Genomic DNA, 18,881 nt, shown 5'->3' on the forward strand with positions numbered 1-18,881 from the left:
GAAGCTTCCACAAGCCTCTTATCCTTCTCCATCAGAGGGGAGACAGAATGAAAACCACAATCACAGAAAACTAACCAATCTGATCACATGGACCACAGCCTTGTCTAATTCAGTGAAACTATGAGCCATGCCATGTAGGGCCACCCAAGACGGACGGGTCATGATGGAGAGTTCTGACAAAACATGGTCCACTGGAGAAGGAAAACCACTTAATTATTCTTGCCTTGAGAACCCCATGAACAGTGTGAAAAGGCAAAAAGAGAGGACACTGAAAGATCAACTCCCCAGGCCAGTAGGTGCCCAATATGCTACTGGAGATCAGTGGAGAAATAACTCCAAAGAATGAAGAGATGGAGCCAAAGCAAAAACAACACTCAGTTGTGGATGTGACCGGTGATGGAAGTAAAGTCCAATGCTGTAAAGAGCAATATTGCATAGGAACCTGGAATGTTAGGTCCATGAATCAAGGCAAATTGGAAATGGTCAAACGGGAGATGGCAAGAGTGAACATCAACATTTCAGGAATCAGCAAACTAAAATGGACTGGATGGATGAATTTAACTTAGATGATCATTATATCTACTACTGTGGGCAAGAATCCCTTAGAAGAAATGGAGTAGCCATTATAGTAAACAAACGAGTCCAAAATGCAGTACATGGATGCAATCTCAGAAATGACAGCATGATCTCTGTTCATTTCCAAGGCAAACCATTCAATATCACAGTAATCCAAGTCTATGCCCCAACCACTAATGCTGAAGAAGCTGAAGTTGAATGGTTCTATGAAGACCTACAAGACCTTCTAGAACTAACACCCAAAAAAGATGTCCTTTTCATTACAGGGGACTGGATGCAAAGGTAGGAAGTCAAGAGATATCTGGAGTAACAGGAAAATTTGGCCTCAGAGTACAAAACAAAGCAGGGCAAAGTCTAATAGAGCTTTGCCAGGAGAACGCACTGGTCATGGCAAATACCCTCTTCCTACAACACAAGAGAAGACTCTACACATGGACATCACCAGATAGTCAATACCAAAATCAGATTGATTATATTCTTTGCAGCCAAAGATGGAGAAGCTCTATACAGTCAGCAAAAACAAGACTGGGAGCTGATTGTGGCTCTGATCATGAACTCCTTATTGCCAAATTCAGACTTAATTTGAAGAAAGTAGGGAAAACCACTAGGCCATTCAGGTATGACCTAAATCAAATCCCTTATGATTATACAGTGGAAGTGACAGATAGATTCAAGGGATCTGATAGACAGAGTGCCTGAAAACTATGGATGGAGGTTCATGACATTGTACAGGTGGCAGGGATCGAGAGCATCTCCAAGAAAAAGAAATGCAAAAAGGCAAAATGATTGTCTGTGGAGGCCTTACAAGTAGCTGAGAAAAGAAAAGATGCAAAAGGCAAAGGAGAAAAGGAAAGATATACCCATCTGAATACAGATTTCCAAAAAATAGAAAGGAGAGATAAGAAAGCCTTCCTCAGTGATCAATGCAAAGAAATAGAGGAAAACAGTAGAATGGGAAAGACTAGAGATCTCTTCAAGAAAATTAGAGATACCAAGGGAACATTTCATTCAAAGATGGGCAAAATAAAGGACAGAAATGGTATGGACCTAATAGAGGCAAAGATATTAAGAAGAGGTGGCAAGAATACACAGAAGAACTATACAAAAAAGATCTTCATGACTCAGATAACCATGATGGTGTGATCACTCACGTAGAGCCAGACATCCTGGAATGCAAAGTCAAGTGGGCCTTAGGAAGCATCACTACAAACAAAGCTAGTGGAGGTGATGGAATTCCAGTTGAGCTATTCCAAATCCTAACAGATGATGCTGTGAAAGTGCTGCACTCAATATGCCAGCAAATATGGAAAACTCAGCAGTGGCCACAGGACTGAAAAAGGTCAGTTTTCATTTCAATCCCAAAGAAAGGCAATGCCAAAGAATGCTCAGACTACTGCATAATTGCACTCATCTCACATGCTAGTAAAGTTATGCTCAAAATTTTCCAATTCGGACTTCAACAGTACGTGAACTGTGAGCTTCCAGATGTTCAAGTTGGATTTAGAACTTGAATTTAGAACCAACTCAGAGGAACCAGAGATCAAATTGCCAACATCTGTTGTATCATGATAAAGCTAGAGAGTTCCAGAAAAACTTCTACTTCTGCTTTATTGACTATGGCAAAGCCTTTGACTGTGTGGATCATAACAAACTGTGGAAAATTCTTAAAGATATAGGAATACCAGACCACCTGACCTGCCTCCTGAGAAATCTGTATGCAGGTCAAGAAGCAACAGTTAGAACTGGAGATGGAACAATGGACTGGTTCCAAATCAGGAAAGGAGTATGTCAAGGCTGTATATTGTCACCCTGCTTATTTAACTTATATGCAGAAGACTTCAAGAGAAATGCTGGGCTGGATGAAGCACAAGCTGGAATCAAGATTGTGGAGAGAAATAGCAATAACCTCAGTTATGCAGATGACACCACGCTTATGGCAGAAAGCAAAGAAGGATAAAGAGCCTCTTGATGAATTGAAAGAGGAGAGTGAAAAAACTTAAAACTCATCATTCAGAAAACTAAGATCATGGCATCTGGTCCCATCACTTCATGGCAAATAATGGGGAAACAATGGAAACAGTGAAAGACTTTATCTTTTGGGGCTCGAAAATCACTACAGATAGTGACTGCAGCCATGAAATTAAAAGACACTTGCTCCTTGGAAGGAAAGTTATGACCAACCTAGACAGCATATTAAAAAGCAGAGACATTACTTTGCCAACAAATGTCCGTCTAGTCAAAGCTATGGTTTTTCCACAGCCATGTGTGAATGTGAGAGTTGGACTATAAAGAAGGCTGAGTGCTGAAGAATTGATGATTTTGAACTATGTTGTTGGAGAGGACTCTTGAGAGTCCCTTGGATTGCAAGGAGATCCAACTAGTCAATCCTAAAGGAAATCAGTCCTGAATATTTATTGGAAGGACTGATGCTGAAGCTGAAACTCCAATACTTTGGCCACCTGATGAGTCACTGGCTCATTGGAAAAGACCCTGATTCTGGGAATGATTGAAGGCAGAAGGGTAGGAGAAGGGGATGACAAAGGATGAGATGGTTGAATTGCATCACCGACTCTATGGACATGACTTTGAGTAAGCTCTGGCAGTTGGTGATGGACAGGGAAGTCTGGCATGTTGTAGTCCATGGGTTGCAAAGAGTTGGACACAACTGAGTGACTGAACTTACTGAGACCTCAACTGTAAGAAACACTTAAGGGAGTCTTGCAAGATGAAATAATAGGAAACTAGACAGTAACTCAAATTGTTGTGGAAAAATAAAGATCTCACTAAAAGTAAATTCATAGGCAATTTTAAAAGTTAGCATTGGATTACAGGTGGTTTGCTAGTACAGTTTTTGTAGTTAATTTGGCATTAATTCAACTTGAGTTTCTGTAACTGTAGGAAGTTAAATGTAATCCCAATGGTAACCATAAACAAAATAGCTATAGAATGTACAAAAAAGGAAATAATGCAGAAACTATTCATTTCACTTTAAGAATCAACTAGACACAAAAGAAAAAAGTAATGCTGGAAATTAGGAACAAAAAAGCTAAAAGAAAGCACAGAGAATTAGGTAAAATAAGGCAAGAAAAGTAGCCTTTAAGGCAAGGAAGTAGCCCAGAAAAAGAACTACCTGGAGTGGAGACAAGCAATATACCTTATAAAAAGTTCAAGGTAATGATTATAAGAAAGTTCAAAAAAGTCAGAAGTAGAATGTATGAATATAGTAAGAAATTTAATAAGTGATGAAATATTTTAAAAACCTGAACAGAGCTGAAGAACACAGTAGTTGTAATAAAATGACACCAGAAGGATTCAACAGTAGATTACATGATTCAGAACAATGGATCAGCAACTAGAAGATGGAATAGTGGAAATCACTAAAGCTGATCAGAAAAAAAATGGAAGAAAAATGCAGATGGTTTAAGAGCTCTCTGAGACAATATCAAACATACTAAATAATTTGCATCATGGGCCCCAGAAGAAGAAGAGGGAGAGAAAGAAGCAGAGAATTTAGTTAAAGAACAAATAACTGAAAATTTCCCTAACATGGGAAAGGAAATAGATTTCTAGGTCCAGAAAGCAGAGTCCCAAACACAGTGAACCCAAAGAGACCCACACCAAGATGCATTGCAATGAAACTTGCAGAAATTAGAGAGATCTTAAAAGCAGCAAAAGAAAAGCAGCTGGCTGCATATAACAAATTCCCATATGATTATAAGCATTTTCAGAAGAAACTTGAAAATCAAAAGGCAGTAGCATGATAAGGTTAAAGGGATGAAAGCTAAAAATCTATATATAAAAATCCCGTACCTGGCAAAGATATCATTTAGATTTGAAAGAATGTTACAGACAAGCAAAACTAAAAGAATTCAGCACCACTAAATGGGCTTTACAAAAAAATGTTAAATGGATTTTTTTTAAGTAAAAAAGAAAAGACCACAACTAAAAAATATGAAGATTATGAAGGAATTATCTTATTTGTAAAGTGAAACATACAGGAAAGGTAGTAGATAAACCATTTATAAAACTAGTAGGAAGGTTAAAAGACGAAAGTAGTCAAATCATACACACCCACACACACACACACACACAGATATAAAATAAGATAAGGGATGCACAAAACAATGAACTATAAAATATGATGTCAAAAACATTAAACATGAGAGGAGAAGAGTAAAAATAAGTGTAGTTAGAATGCATTTGAACTTAAGAAATCAGCAATGTTAAGCAATCATGAAGTTTTATATAAAAATCTCATGATAATCACAAACCAAAAATCTATAATACACACACACACACACACACACACACAAAAGAAACAAATCCAAACTCAACATTAAAGATACTCATCAAATCACAAAGAAAGATAGCAAAAGAAGAATGAAGGAGAACTGCAGTAACAAATGATTAAGAAAATCATTAACGATTAACGATTAAGTAAATGATTAAGAAAATGACAAAACATGGATACCTACCAATTATTATTTTAAATGTAAAAGAAACAATGGTCAAAAGACATGGAGTGGGTAAAGGGGTAAAAAAGAAGATCTAATGATATGCTGCATCAAAGAGACTCACTTCAGATATAAAGACACAAAGTCTGAAAATGGAGGAATAAAAAAATGTATTCCATGTAAATGGAAAGCAAAAGAAAGTTATAATACAAATACTTACCCGGACAAAATAGAGTTAAAACAAAGACTGTAGAAGAGACAAAGTAGAACCATACATAATGATCAAGGGATCAGTCCAAGAAGAAGATATCAGATCAGATCAGTCGCTCAGTCGTGTCCGACTCTTTGCGACCCCATGAATCGCAGCACGCCAGGCCTCCTTGTCCATCACCAACTCCCGGAGTTAACTCAGACTCACGTCCATCGAGTCAGTGATGCCACCCAGCCATCTCATCCTCTGTCGTCCCCTTCTCCTCTTGCCCCCAATCCCTCCCAGCATCAGAGTCTTTTCCAATGAGTCAACTCTTCGCATGAGGTGGCCAAAGGACTGGAGTTTCAGCTTCAGCATCATTCCTTCCAAAGAAATCTGAGGGCTGATCTCCTTCAGAATGGACTGGTTGGATCTCCTTGTAGTCCAAGGAACTCTCAAGAGTCTTCTCCAACACCACAGTTCAAAAGCATCAATTCTTCGGTGCTCAGCCTTCTTCACAGTCCAACTCTCACATCCATACATGACCACTGGAAAAACCATAGCCTTGACTAGACGAACCTTTGTTGGCAAAGTAATGTCTCTGCTTTTGAATATGCTATCTAGGTTGGTCCTAACTTTCCTTCCAAGGAGTAAGCGTCTTTTAATTTCATGGCTGCAGTCACCACCTGCAGTGATTTTGGAGCCCAGAAAATGGCAACTGTAAATACATATGTATACAATAGACAATCCGCTAAATATATAAGGGAAATATAACAGATACAAAGGGAGAAATTGACAGCAACACAACAATTGAACAGGACTTTAACAACACACATACATCAAAGGACATATAGACAGAAAATCAGTAAGGAAGCATTAGCTTTAAATGATACATTATATCAGATGAACTTAATAAATATGTATGGAACATAGATCCAAAAAGCAAAAGAATATATATTCTTTTGAAGGACACATGGAACTTCCTCCAGGATAGGTCATATTCTAGGCCACAAAACAAGCTTTGGTAAAGAAAATTGAAATCACATCAAGCATTCTTTCTGACAGCAAAGACATGGGACCAGAAATCAGCTATAAACACTAACAAGGCTCAACATTATGCTAATAAACAATGAACGGACCACTCATGTAACCAAAGAACAATTTTTTTAAAAACTGGAGACAAATGAAAACAAAAATACAATGACTTAAAATCTATGAGATGCAGCAAAAGCAGTTCCAGGAGGAAACTTTATAGCAATAGAAGCTTACCTTAGGAAACAAGAAAAATCTCAATTAAACAAACCAACTTATACCTCAAGAAAGTAGGAAATGAAGAACAAACAAAATCAAAAGTTAGTAGAAGGAAAAAAATATCATAAAGATCAAGGCAGAAATAAATGAAATAGAAAAAAAAAAGATGAAAGAAAAAAAGACCTGGTACTTGGAAAACATTAAAAAAAAATGTTAAAACATTAAGTCTGACTCAACAATTTAAAAAAAAAAAGAGGGCCTAAATCAGTAACATCAGAAATCAAAATGGAAAACTTACAACCAACAGTAAAGAAACAAAGAGGATCATAAAAGGTTACCATGAACAACTATACGGCAATAAAATGAACAGCTAAGAAGAAATGCACAAATTCCTAGAAAGGCACAATCTCCTAAGACTCTACCAGGAAGAAAGAGAAAATATTAACTAATTCATTATCAGTAATGAAATTAAGTCACTAACAAAAAAACTCTCAACAAACAAAAGTCACATGAGGAGACTTCTAACAAACACTGTGAGAAGAGTTGACACTTATCCTTCTCAAACTAACAATATATTGTATAACCCAGGTAATATGGCCAATATTTTATAATAATGATAAATCAAGTCTAATCTATAAAAGTTTTGAATTACATTATTGTACAGGAGATCCAACCAGTCCCATTCTAAAGGAGATCAGTCCTGGGTGTTCTTTGGAAGGAATGATGCTAAAGCTGAAACTCCAGTCCTTTGGCCACCTCATGCGAAGAGCTGACTCGTTGGAAAAGACTCTGATGCTGGGAGGGATTGGGGGCAGGAGGAGAAGGGGATGACAGAGGATGAGATGGCTGGATGGCATCACTGACTCGACGGACGTGAGTTTGAGTGAACTCCGGGAGTTGGTGATGGACAGGGAGGCCTGATGTGCTACGGTTCATGGGGTCGCAAAGAGTCAGACATGACTGAGTGACTGAACTGAACTGAACCCCTGAAACTAATAGAATACTGCAAACTAACTATGCCTTATTGAATTGAAAGAGAACACCTATCCTTCTCAAACTCTTTCAAAAAATTTAAATGAAAGAAACACTTTCAAATGCATTGTAAAAAGCTGGAATCACTCTAATACTTAAGCCAGACAAAGACACCAAAAGAAAATTACAGACCAATATCCTTGATGAACTTAGATACAAAAATGCTTAGTAAAATATTAGCAAATAAATAAAAAAATACTTTAAAAGGGTCATACACCATGATTAAGTGGGATTTATCTGAGGGGTGCATGTGCTGTGCTTAGTCGCTCTGTCATGTCTGACTCTTTGTGACCCCATGGACTGTCACCCTATAGGTTCCTCTGTCCATGGGGATTCTCCAGGCAAGAATACTGGAGTGTATTAACATGCCCTCCTTCAGGGGATCTTCTCCACTCAGGAATCCAACTGGGGTCTCCTGCATTGCAGGTGGATTCCTTAATAGCTGAGCTACCAGGAAAGCCCTATCAGGGCAGCATGGATGGTTCAAAGTCACAAATCAGTCAATGTGATACACTATAATAACACACTGAAGAATAAAAATCATAGATTATCTCACAGATGCAAAAAGCTTTTAACAGATTCCAGATCCATCTATGATAAAAACTCTCAACAACATGGATATAGAGGGAAGGAAGAAAGCACTGCATGCGTGCTCAGGTGTGTCCCACTCTTTGTGACTGTATGGACTGTAGCCAACCAGGCTCACCTGTCCATGGGTTTCTCTAGGCAAGAATACTGGAGTGGGCTGTCATTTCCTTCTCCAGTGTATATTCCCAACCCAGGGATTGAGCCTTCGTCTCCTATGGCTCCTGCATTGAGGCAGATTCTTTACCACTGAACCACCTGGGACATTCCCCATAAAGGGAACATACCTCAGTATAATATAGGTAATATTCAAGATAATATATTACTTAACTTATATGCAGAGTACCTCCTGTGAAATTCCAGGATGGATAAAGCACAAGCTGGAATCAAGATTGCCGGAGAAATATCAACAACCTCAGGTACACGGATGACACCTCCCTTATGGTAGAAAGTGAAGAGGAATTAAAGATCCTCTTGATGAAGGTGAAAGAGGAGAGTGAAAAACCTGGCTTAAAACTCAACATTCAAAAACTGAAGTTCATGGCATCTGGTTCCCTCACTTCATGGCAAATAGATGGAGAAATAACGCAAAGAGTGACGGACTTTATTCTCCTGGGCTCCAAAATCACGGTGGACAGTGACTGCAACCATGAAATTAAAAGATGCTTGCCCCATGGAAGAAAAGCAATGACAAACCTAGACAGTGTATTAAGAAGCAGAGACAGTACTTTGCCAACAAAGGTCCATCTAGTCAAAGCTACAGTTTTTCCAGTAGTCATGTATGGATTTGAGAGCCAGACAATAAAAAAGTCTGAGTGCTGAAGATTTGATACCTTTAAACTGTGATGCTGGAGAAGACTCTTGAGAGTCCTTTGGAGAGCAAGGAGATCAAACTAGTCAATCCTAAAGGAAATAAACCCTAAATATTCATTGGAAGGACTGGTGATGAAGCTGACGCTCTAATACTTTGGTCACCTGATGCAAAAAACTGACTCACTGGAAAAGATCCCGATGCTGGGAAAGATTGAGGGCAGGCGAAGGGGATGACAGAGGATGAGATGGTTGGATGGCATCACTGACTCAATGGACATGAGTTTGAGCAAGCTCTGGAGTTGATGATGGACAGGGAACTCTGGCGTGCTGTAGTCCACGGGGTCGCAAAGAGTTGGAAATGCCTGAGTGACTGAACAGAACTGAATAAATTCAGTAAAGTTGAAGGATAAAAAATTAGTATTCAGAAATCTGTTGTGTTTCTATACACTGAAAGGAAGCTATCAGTAAGATAAATTAATACAACAATCCCATTTATAATTGCATCAAAGGAATAAAGTACCTAGCAATAAACTTAAGAACGGAAGTAAAAGACCTCTACTTTACTTGGGGTACTGTAATGTACAATGAGAGAAATTGAAGATGACAGAAAAATATGGAAAGATATACCATGCTCATTGATTAGAAGAGTTAAACACTGTTAAAATGATTATATTCATTTTAGTAGGCTAACTAATATGAAGCACAGGCTTCCAAGAGAAATATCAATAACCTCAGATATGCAGATGACACCACCCTTATGGCAGAAAGTGAAGAAGAACTAAAGAGCCTCTTGATGAAAATGAAAGAGGAGAGTGAAAAGGTTGGCTTAAAACTCAACATTCAGAAAACAAAGATCATGGCATCTTGTCCCATCACTTCATGGGAAATAGATGGGGAAACAGTAGAAACAGTGGCAGACTTTAAAATGAAAAGACGCTTGCTCCTTGGAAGAAAAGTTGTAACCAACCTAGACAGCATATTAAAAAGCAGAGATATTACTTTGCAAAGAAAGGTCCATCTAGTCAAAGCTGTGGTTTTTCCAGTGAGAGTTGGACTATAAAGAAATCTGAGTGCTGAAGAACTGATGCTTTTGAACTGTGGTGTTGGAGAAGACTCTTGAGAGTCTCTTGGATAGCAAGGAGATCCAACCAGTCCATCCTAAAGGAAATCAGTCCTGAATATTCATTGGAAGGACTGAGGCTAAAGCTGAAACTCTAATACTTTGGCCACCTAATGCAAAGAACTGACTCATTTGAAAAGACCCTGATGCTGGGAAAGATTGAAGGCAGGAGGAGAAGGGGACGACAGAGGATGAGATGGTTGGATGGCATCACCAATTCAATGGACATGAGTTTGAGTAAACTCTGGGAGCTGATGATGGACAGGGAGGTCTGGCGTGCTGAGGTCCATGGGGTCGAAAGGAGTAGGACATGACTGGGAGAGTGAACTGAACTGAACTAATATAAAATGATTATATTCATTTAAAGACCCTTCAATAGACTAACTGGATTAAGAACACACACACACACACAATGGACTATAAGTCAGCCATAAAAGCTGGGAAGTCTTGTCATTAGTGACAACATGGATTGGCCTATAGAATATCATGCTAAGTGAGACAAGTCAGACAGAAAAATAGAATATTGCATGATATCGTTTATATTTGCAATTTAAATACAAAGCAAATGAAGAAACAAAAAAACAGAAACTGACTCCACCCTCAGTTCAGTTCCGTTCAGTCGCTCAGTCGTGTCCGACTCTTTGCGACCCCATGGACTGCAGCATGCCAGGCCTCCCCCCATGAACAGTATGAAAAGACTCCAGTTACAAAAAACAAAACAGTGTTTGCCCTGGGAAGGGGTGGAGGGAGAAATTAATTAAATGAGTGATATTAAGAGGTACAAATTTCTAGTTACAAAAGAGATGTTGCAAGGATATAATGGGGAAAATAGTCAATAAAGTGTAATAACCTTGTATGGTGATAAATTGTATCTAGACTTATCATGTTAATCACTTTGAAATGTATAGAAATATCAAATCCCTATCTGATGCACCTGGACTAATTTAGTTTGTAGGTAAACTAGTATTTAATTAAAAGTAAGAAGAGAGCTCTAAAATAATCAACCTAATGTTACAACTTAAGGGACTAGTGAACAAAGATATACACACAAAACCAGCAGAAAGAAGTAAACAATAAAGATTAGAGCAGAAGGGAAATTAGTAGAGAATACCAATGAATCCAAAAGTTGGTTTTCCAAAAGAGGAAGAAAACGGATATACCCTTAGCTAGATGGACTAAGACAAAAAGGAAGATCAAATTACCTAAATCAGAAATGGAAATGGTGATATTTCCCTTAGTTCTACAGAATTCAAAAATATTGTGAGACTTCTATGAATAATTTTATGACAACAAATGGACAGCCTAGATATAAAAGACAAATTCATGTAAACACAAACTCTACCAAGACTTCATTAAAAAATACAAAATCTGAATTGATTATGACAAGTGAGGAGATTGAATCAGTAATCAAAAATTTCCCAATAATGAAAAAAGTACTGGATCTGATGTCTTCACTGTTTAATTCTGCCAAACATTTAAAAGAGAAGTAATACCAATTCTTAGCTTAAAGTTTTACAAAAATTGAAGAGGAAGGCAGTCTTCTGAATTTATTCTGATACCAGCGTAATAATGACACCAAAGCTAGAATAAGACATTACAAGTAACCAAGCTACAGAACAGTATTCCTTATAAATACTGATGTAAACATCCTCAATGTGATACTAGCAAACAGTTCATCAGCATATAGAAAGGATTAAAAACCATGACCAAGAAGAAATTATTCCTGGAATGCTAGGATGGTTCAACATGAAGATCAATCAATGCAATATATCACATCAGCAGAAGGAAGAGGAAAAACCCACATGATCATCTCAACTGATGAAGAAGAATCATTTGACAAAATTCTACATTTTTCATGATAAAAAATATTCGACAATCTAGGAACAGATGTAAGCTCCTTCAGGGTAATCAATACCATACACGAGAAACACACAGCACAATATCATACTCAGTGGTGACAAACTGAACATTTTTCCTCTAAGATGAACAAAGGCAAAGATGCTTAGTATTAAGAAAACCTTTTGCATTCCAGTGTATTACATTTTAATTCTAAAATCATATTTTAAAAATAAATGCCCAGTATCTCCAATATGTAATATTAAAGGAGCCCTATAGGGGGAAAAAAAGCTATTATTAAATGCTCAGTACCTCTTTTTGAGATGTTTCACTCCTTTGTAGCAGCGTCAAAAATAAGGTTTTCCAATTAAGAGATTATGATCAACATTATCATCCAGGCTAAGCAAATCAATTTAGATCCTTAAAACTACAGATTATCTCAAAATAAGAGTATCTTTGGTTGACAGTTCTACTTCCTAGTTCCATAAGCCCCATTTCAACTCTAAGAATTGGCAATTTTAAATTATTGTCAAGAATAAAGTTACCATGATTACTACATTTTTAATGTATACAATAGGTTTGTTATTACATATAGTAAGTTATATGGGCTTCCCAGGTGATGCTAGTGTTAAAGAATCCCCTTGTCAACACAGGAGACACAAAAGATGCAGGTTCGATCCCTGCATTGGGAAGATCCCCTGCAGTAGGAAGTGGCAATCCACCCAGGTATTCTTGCCTGGAAAGCTCCTTGGACAGAGGAGCCTGGCAGAACCCTGGCAGTCCATGGGATTTCAAAGAGTTGGAAACGACTGAGCGACTGAACACACACATAGTAAGTGTACAGTTTTGCTTTACTTCAATTTAAGCTTCTTTCTAATAACACATTTTTCAGGTCTTCATAAATAGTGCAATAATTGTTTGGCTACAAGTACAACTTGTCACATAGAAAACAAAGTGAAATCTAGTTTATAGAAATGTTTAAAAAGAGGAATGGAATTAGTAATACTGAACCTTATGTTCTGTAATGAGCATCTTACTTACCCTGGATTACAAGAAACGTGAGCCTGTGAACCAAACAGAACACTTCCATTCACGAAGTTAACTTGGCCATTCGCAGGATCTCCTAGATTAGGACATGATTTTCCTAAAAGAAAATATTCAAATATGTTGGTTTATACTAATTTAAAAAATAGATTTAAATCTAATTCAAAAGTCTATATTGCTTGTTTGAATTCATGGGAATCTTATTATTCATTTAACTATTATTTTCTTTCCATATTATATGGCCAAACAAGATTCATATTTACCCAGGTAAACAATTACCAAGAAAAAGATTCCCTGGGGATTTTTCAAAGCCTGAACAAATGCACAGATATCTAAAAACATAGGCACACTAAGATGTGTGTAAATATCCAGCACTATAAAACATTTTTGTTTGTTTATTTACCTACACAGGCATCCTGGAGAGACGACCATGTATTATTATCTTGACAAACAGCAGATCTGGGGAGAGCAGGAAGCTTGGGCTTGAAACCTAGACGACACTCATATTGTACACATTCCCCAGGACGATAATTGGGTTTAGGCTCACCTTGGAGCATCATAGTTTTAAATCTTGGTGGATCACCACAAGCCTCTAGGAACAGAGAAAATAAGAACACGCAAGTGAAGTACTTTATCTCTTTCATCAGCCGGGGACTGCGGCCTGGCCTCAGGTAGGCACTACAGAATAGATTCAATGACTGTCCCATGCTTTCCCAGGTGGCTAAGTGGTAAAGAATTGCCTGAGGATGCAGGAGACGCAGGAGATCTGGGTCCGATCCCTCAGTTAGGAAGATCCCCTGGAAGAGGAAACGGCAATCCAAAATCCCATGGACAGAGGAGCCTGGAGTCCATGGGGTCGAAAAGAATTGGACACAACTGAGCACGCATACATGCCCATGCTTTTACCCATGCGGTAGTAGTAGCAAAGGATGCGCCTTGCTTACTTTAAATAACCATCTAGGAGCTTTTTTGGTTTGTTGAGGAATAAGGTGAACTTTTTTTTTAAGGTGAACTTTCATTCAACACGATTGAAAAGATAGCATCTATGTTTTGGGTTTTAAAATGTATTTATAGGTATGTGTCCTTCCCTCTACTTTCTAAATTCATCATTTCAAAACTCACCTCTCCCTAAGAAGTCTTGTAAGGTATATGGCTCTCTGATCAGATTACTCTTCCATAGTTTGGGCTCAGTTTCCTCTCAGAAGGCAATGTCCTAGAGGGCAGAGATCATATGCCTTCTTTCTGTACTACACTCTGTCCACACTGGGTTAGAGGTAATATCAAATAAACATTGTGAATTTCATAGGTCAAAATCAATATGGACTAAAGTATTTAAAAATGTAACTTCTTTCTATTTGTTTTGTATTAGTGAATTGTTGTTGTTCAGTCACTCACGTCCAACTCTTTGTGACCCCATGGACTGAAGCATGCTAGGCTTCCCTGCCCTTCACCATATCCCAGAGCTTGCTCAAACTGATGTCCACTGAGCTGGTAATGCCGTCCAACCATCTCATCCTCTGTCGTCACCTTTACTTCCTGCCTTCAGTCTTTCCCAGCATCATTTCTAATGAGTCACTCTTCGCATCAGGTGGCCAAAATATTGGAGCTTCAGCTTCAGCATCAATCCTTCCAATGAATATTTGGGACTGATTTCCTTTAGGATTGACCGGTTTGATCTCCTTGCAATCCAAGGGACTCTCAAGAGTCTTCTCCAACATCACAGTTCAAAAGCATCAATTCTTTGGTGCTCAGCTTTCTTTATAGTCCAACTCTCACATCCATACATGACTACTGGAAAAACCATAGCTTTGACTATAAGGACCTTTGTCAGCAAAGTAATGTGTCTGCTTTTTAATACGCTGTCTAGGTTAGTGAATTGAACATTTTATAAATAAATGGATACCCTTTAAATACCAAATTTTATTACTTTGAATAACCTCACATAAAAAATTTGTTTCTTGGATGTTACTGTAAACATGATTTAATCTTAATCCACTGATTAATGGATTGTACATGCCCTTAAAATCTTCCTGCAGTGGCTGTTTATCCAATGTATCCTGACAGTAAACTATATTGCTATGATTTTAGAATTTTTTACCTCTGGCCTTTTTATGTGGGGGGTTCTTCCCTAGAACAGTGTTATTCCTGCTTCAGGAAGTCCTCTTCCTTTTAATTATCTGTGCTCTTGGAAATCTTATGAATCTTCTAAAATGATGTAAAATATTATGATATTTAAAGTCCTAAAGTGCTAAAAGAATGCAGAGGCCTCTCCTATAAGGTTAAGGACCTAAAGGAGAAGGGAGATAGATCTATTTTGATCCCTGAGGAAACTTTACTGTAATTACTTCTTGGATCTAGGTCTTCAGATTGACAGACTAGTCAAGAGAGAACTCTAAACAAGTGAAGTATTATTCTCCTTTGTTATCATTTTCTAAATTCCATATTCCTCTCTTGATACTCTGTCCGACATTTCATTTACACCATGTGCTGAAATCCACCTATCGGCAAAATGTTTTCAACATTTCCAGTATTTTGATCTGAATATATGAATGCACCTCCATCAACTGCCCAAAACAAAAGCAAAAAACAAATAAACAAAAAGGATGCAGTTATTAAAAATAGAGTTGGATTTTACTAATAACAGTAAATTTACTCAATTTAAGCTATACGTTCTCATTTTACATCAGGGGAAAAAATGGACTAGAAATGCTATGCAATTCCATTCTAGATAGAAATGTATAACATCATTCAGAGCTTCCTGGAACCAAGAAAGAAATCAAGTTAATAGCATGCCCATAATTAAATTATACAAGTGTTGTTTGTTTCATGTATTTGATTTGCTTTATGTATCTGAATAATTTCTTCTCTTATTCAAAATACTGGATTCTTTATTCCTGTGAGGATTTTCAAAGTAAACATATCTTGACTAAGACTTTTTTCCAGGTGGTTTACAGTACAATTATTATTGGCCTGCAATGCTATACTTTTACAAGAAGCATTATATAGTATGCCATTATAGAATATGATAGATTTGCATTCAGAAAATCCCCAGTTTTTCAATTTTCCAGATGAGTTTAAAGAAGATGAAACAGTCTCTATACGTATCAAGAGAACTGTTCATCTTCTGTACACTTGCAAAAGTCGGGCAAGGACTCTCTACCTGCTTGCAAAATTTAAAATAATTCTCATACTCAAGCACAAACCCAGATCCATGCCCAGATGGTAACTTCAGGATAATTACGGTCTCTGATCAAAGTGGGACCTCAATGAAACTTGACCATCCTGCCCCTTCTCTCACTGTCCACACAAACTACTTTTTAAAAGGAATACCAAAATCAATTTCACTGAAACTTAAGTCCATGTTTGTATAAACTAACATTCTAAAAGGTGGATAGAATGCTCGTAAGCAAGAACATCTATATCCTACAACACATTTTCTTTTAATCAAACTTGAAAAAAGTGCCACATAAAGAAGATTCTAGTTGGTGGGGAAGATGAAACCGGATTGCAGACACATCATCAGTTGTAAAGGAAAGGTACTGAATGCCAAGCCATATCTTGTCTTCAGAAATCGTAGGTTGGGCTGTCCGAACACCTCTGCTGTAGTGGTCTGACTACTGTGTGCACAACTGTAGGAATGCCGGGCTCCTGGTCTGGATGACTGCCAGGCTCTGTTCTGTGTTGAGGCTGCTAGTCACTGGTGTGTAGGTGTGGATCTTCGTATGATTTGCTGCAAGGTCAGGGAAATCCCAGTCCTGGAGCCAGCCCTTTGATAGGTAGGACCAGGTCACAAAGTGGCTGGATGTGGAGACGTGTGTGGGTGTTTTTGTTTGGGGGGAGGGGAATAGAACCTGGTCTCAGGGTGGCAGCTGCAGGGTTAGGGGCCCCAGAACTGGTGTCAGCCTGCTGGTGGCTGGGGTCACGGCACAGGTGGGTTCCATAGCTGGTGTTGACCAGTTGATGGGTAAGGTCAGATCCCAACATGGCTGGCTGAGGGGCGCAAGGCATCTTGGAGGTTGTGTCAGCTTGCTAGTGGGCTGGGGCTCTGTGGGTCTTGGTATTGGTGCTGGTGAGCAGTACCAGGCTCAAGGTGGGCAGGGACAGGGTCCTGGAGTTGGGGTTAACACACAGTGGGTGGGCTGAGGCTCAGGGGCTCTTGGGGCTGGTGTCCATCTTTTCATGGATTAGGCCAGGTCAGGGATCTATGTTGACCTCCTGGCAGACAAGACCCTGTTCTACACCTGGTTTTGGGGTACCAGGGATCCTAGGGTTAATGTGGGCCCACTCTTGGGTAAGGCTGTGTCTTCAGCCTTCTGGTGGGCAAGACTGGGTCTTGGGGTGGCTGGGGGCTCTGGGTTACCTATGACAGTCCGCTTGACGTTATGTGCGTGCATGCTAGGCCACTTCAGTCGTGTCCAACTCCTTGCGACGCTATGGGCTGTAGCCTGCCAGGCTCCTCTGTCCGTGGGATTCTCCAGGCAAGAATGCTGGAGTCGGTTGTCATGCCTTTCTCCAGGAGATCTTCCCCACTCGGGGATAGAGTGGCGTCTCCTGTATCGCAGGCAGATTCTTTACCGCTGAGTCAGCTGGATGGTCCAGCGCCGCCTCTGGCAATCAAGGCAAGTGAGCACTTTTCACCCCCCACTGCCTCTGTCAGGATAATATGCCCAGTGGCCACCTTATCACTTCTTATGCCTCTGTGGTCACTGGCGCCTTGCTGCTGCCAGTGTCAATGGCATGAGCACCCGGGGCACAAGGATGGTGACTTCTTATGCTGCCTCCTGGATTCTGAGCCCACAGCCTCCATCACCAAGCGGGGCTGGGAACGTGGGGGTGTAGGCAGAGTACACAGCGACTTCTCCCACCTGACCATTATATGCACCACACGAGGTTCCCAACTTGGCACCGCTGGGTGGCCACTTCTACAAAAGTCACACTAGAGAACACCCTACACGGACACCGCCCCCCCTCCCCAGCCCAGGGAGCAGGATGCAAATACTCACTCCTGTTAGAAACCTGCCCAGAGTACAGACAGCAAACCTCCCCGCCCACCCTCTCCCCTCCCTCCACACATACACAGGCACAGAACCAGTCTACCAATATCCCCAGGCACCTGAGAACTCAAAAGCAAGCCATCACCACCACCAACAGGCCAGCAGGCCCGTCCCCAAGTGGCTCAGTCGCAGAAACCCTGCAAGCTTTTGCTAGTGACCCAGTTTGCCCCTTGGTAAATCCCGGCTGCGCGCATCACCCCGCACCGCTGAGTGCGCACCAACAAGCAAGGCGTCTCTTCTAGCGCTACGTGGTCCCCTTTGGTCACGCTTTCTACCGCAATTCCTTATGACCCCGGAGTGGACGCAGCCCCACGACTCTCCCGAGAGACTAAAAGCAAATCTCCTCCCACCCTCGGTTCCAGTCGGCCGGCCTCGCGAGCCGCTCCGGTTCCCCACCCTCGCGCACACTCTGCAGGCTCCTACCGGAGACTGCGGGCAGCAGGAGCACGAGGACCGCCAAAAGCATCCCTACGAGGCACCAGCAAAAAGGGGACTCTCGGGGCGACCAGGAGGGGGCTTGCGCGATATGAAAGCCTCTGTCACTTTCGGGGAGACCAGCGGGAAAGCTGAGCCCAGCCGGGCGGAGATCAGCTCGGTTGTCAGACGCAACAATCCCCAAACTCACAAGGTGTCCAGAGCGGTAACGCGGAGGGGCGTGGCTGGGCCGTGCCGGGGGCGGGGTGAGGGTCTAGCGGGGCCAGTGGGCGGGCTGCAAGGCGGGGCCTCGGCGCGGGGGGCGGTCCCCGCTCCCGGAGGGGAGCTCCGTGAGCCTGGAGGGGCGGCCCCAGGCCGGAGGGGAGGTTCCAGAGCCCGGAGGGGCGGTCCCCGCACCCGGGTGGGCGGTTCCCGCGCTGGAGGGGCGGTCCCTGGTCCCGGGCGGCGGTCCGTGAGCCCGGAGGGGAGCTTCCAGTGCCCGGAGGGGCGAT

At 40.6% G+C, this 18,881-nt stretch overlaps 1 protein-coding gene across 1 annotated transcript in view; it reads right to left on the reverse strand.

Annotated features, from left to right (window-relative positions):
* The window catches only part of LOC109570213 (membrane cofactor protein-like), a 38,182-nt gene extending 19,522 nt beyond the window's left edge, over window positions 1-18,660 (reverse strand). The window contains exons 1-3 of the mRNA XM_070767689.1: window positions 18,379-18,660; window positions 13,305-13,493; window positions 12,899-13,001 (exon numbers count right to left, since the gene is read on the reverse strand). Coding sequence (XP_070623790.1) covers window positions 12,899-13,001; window positions 13,305-13,493; window positions 18,379-18,421 — 335 coding nt within the window. The 5' untranslated portion in view covers window positions 18,422-18,660. The remainder of the gene's footprint in view (window positions 1-12,898; window positions 13,002-13,304; window positions 13,494-18,378) is intronic.
* Window positions 18,661-18,881: the final 221 nt, after the last annotated feature.

This window comes from Bos indicus, chromosome 16 (genome assembly GCF_029378745.1).
Source record: "Bos indicus isolate NIAB-ARS_2022 breed Sahiwal x Tharparkar chromosome 16, NIAB-ARS_B.indTharparkar_mat_pri_1.0, whole genome shotgun sequence".
NCBI lineage: Eukaryota > Metazoa > Chordata > Mammalia > Artiodactyla > Bovidae > Bos > Bos indicus.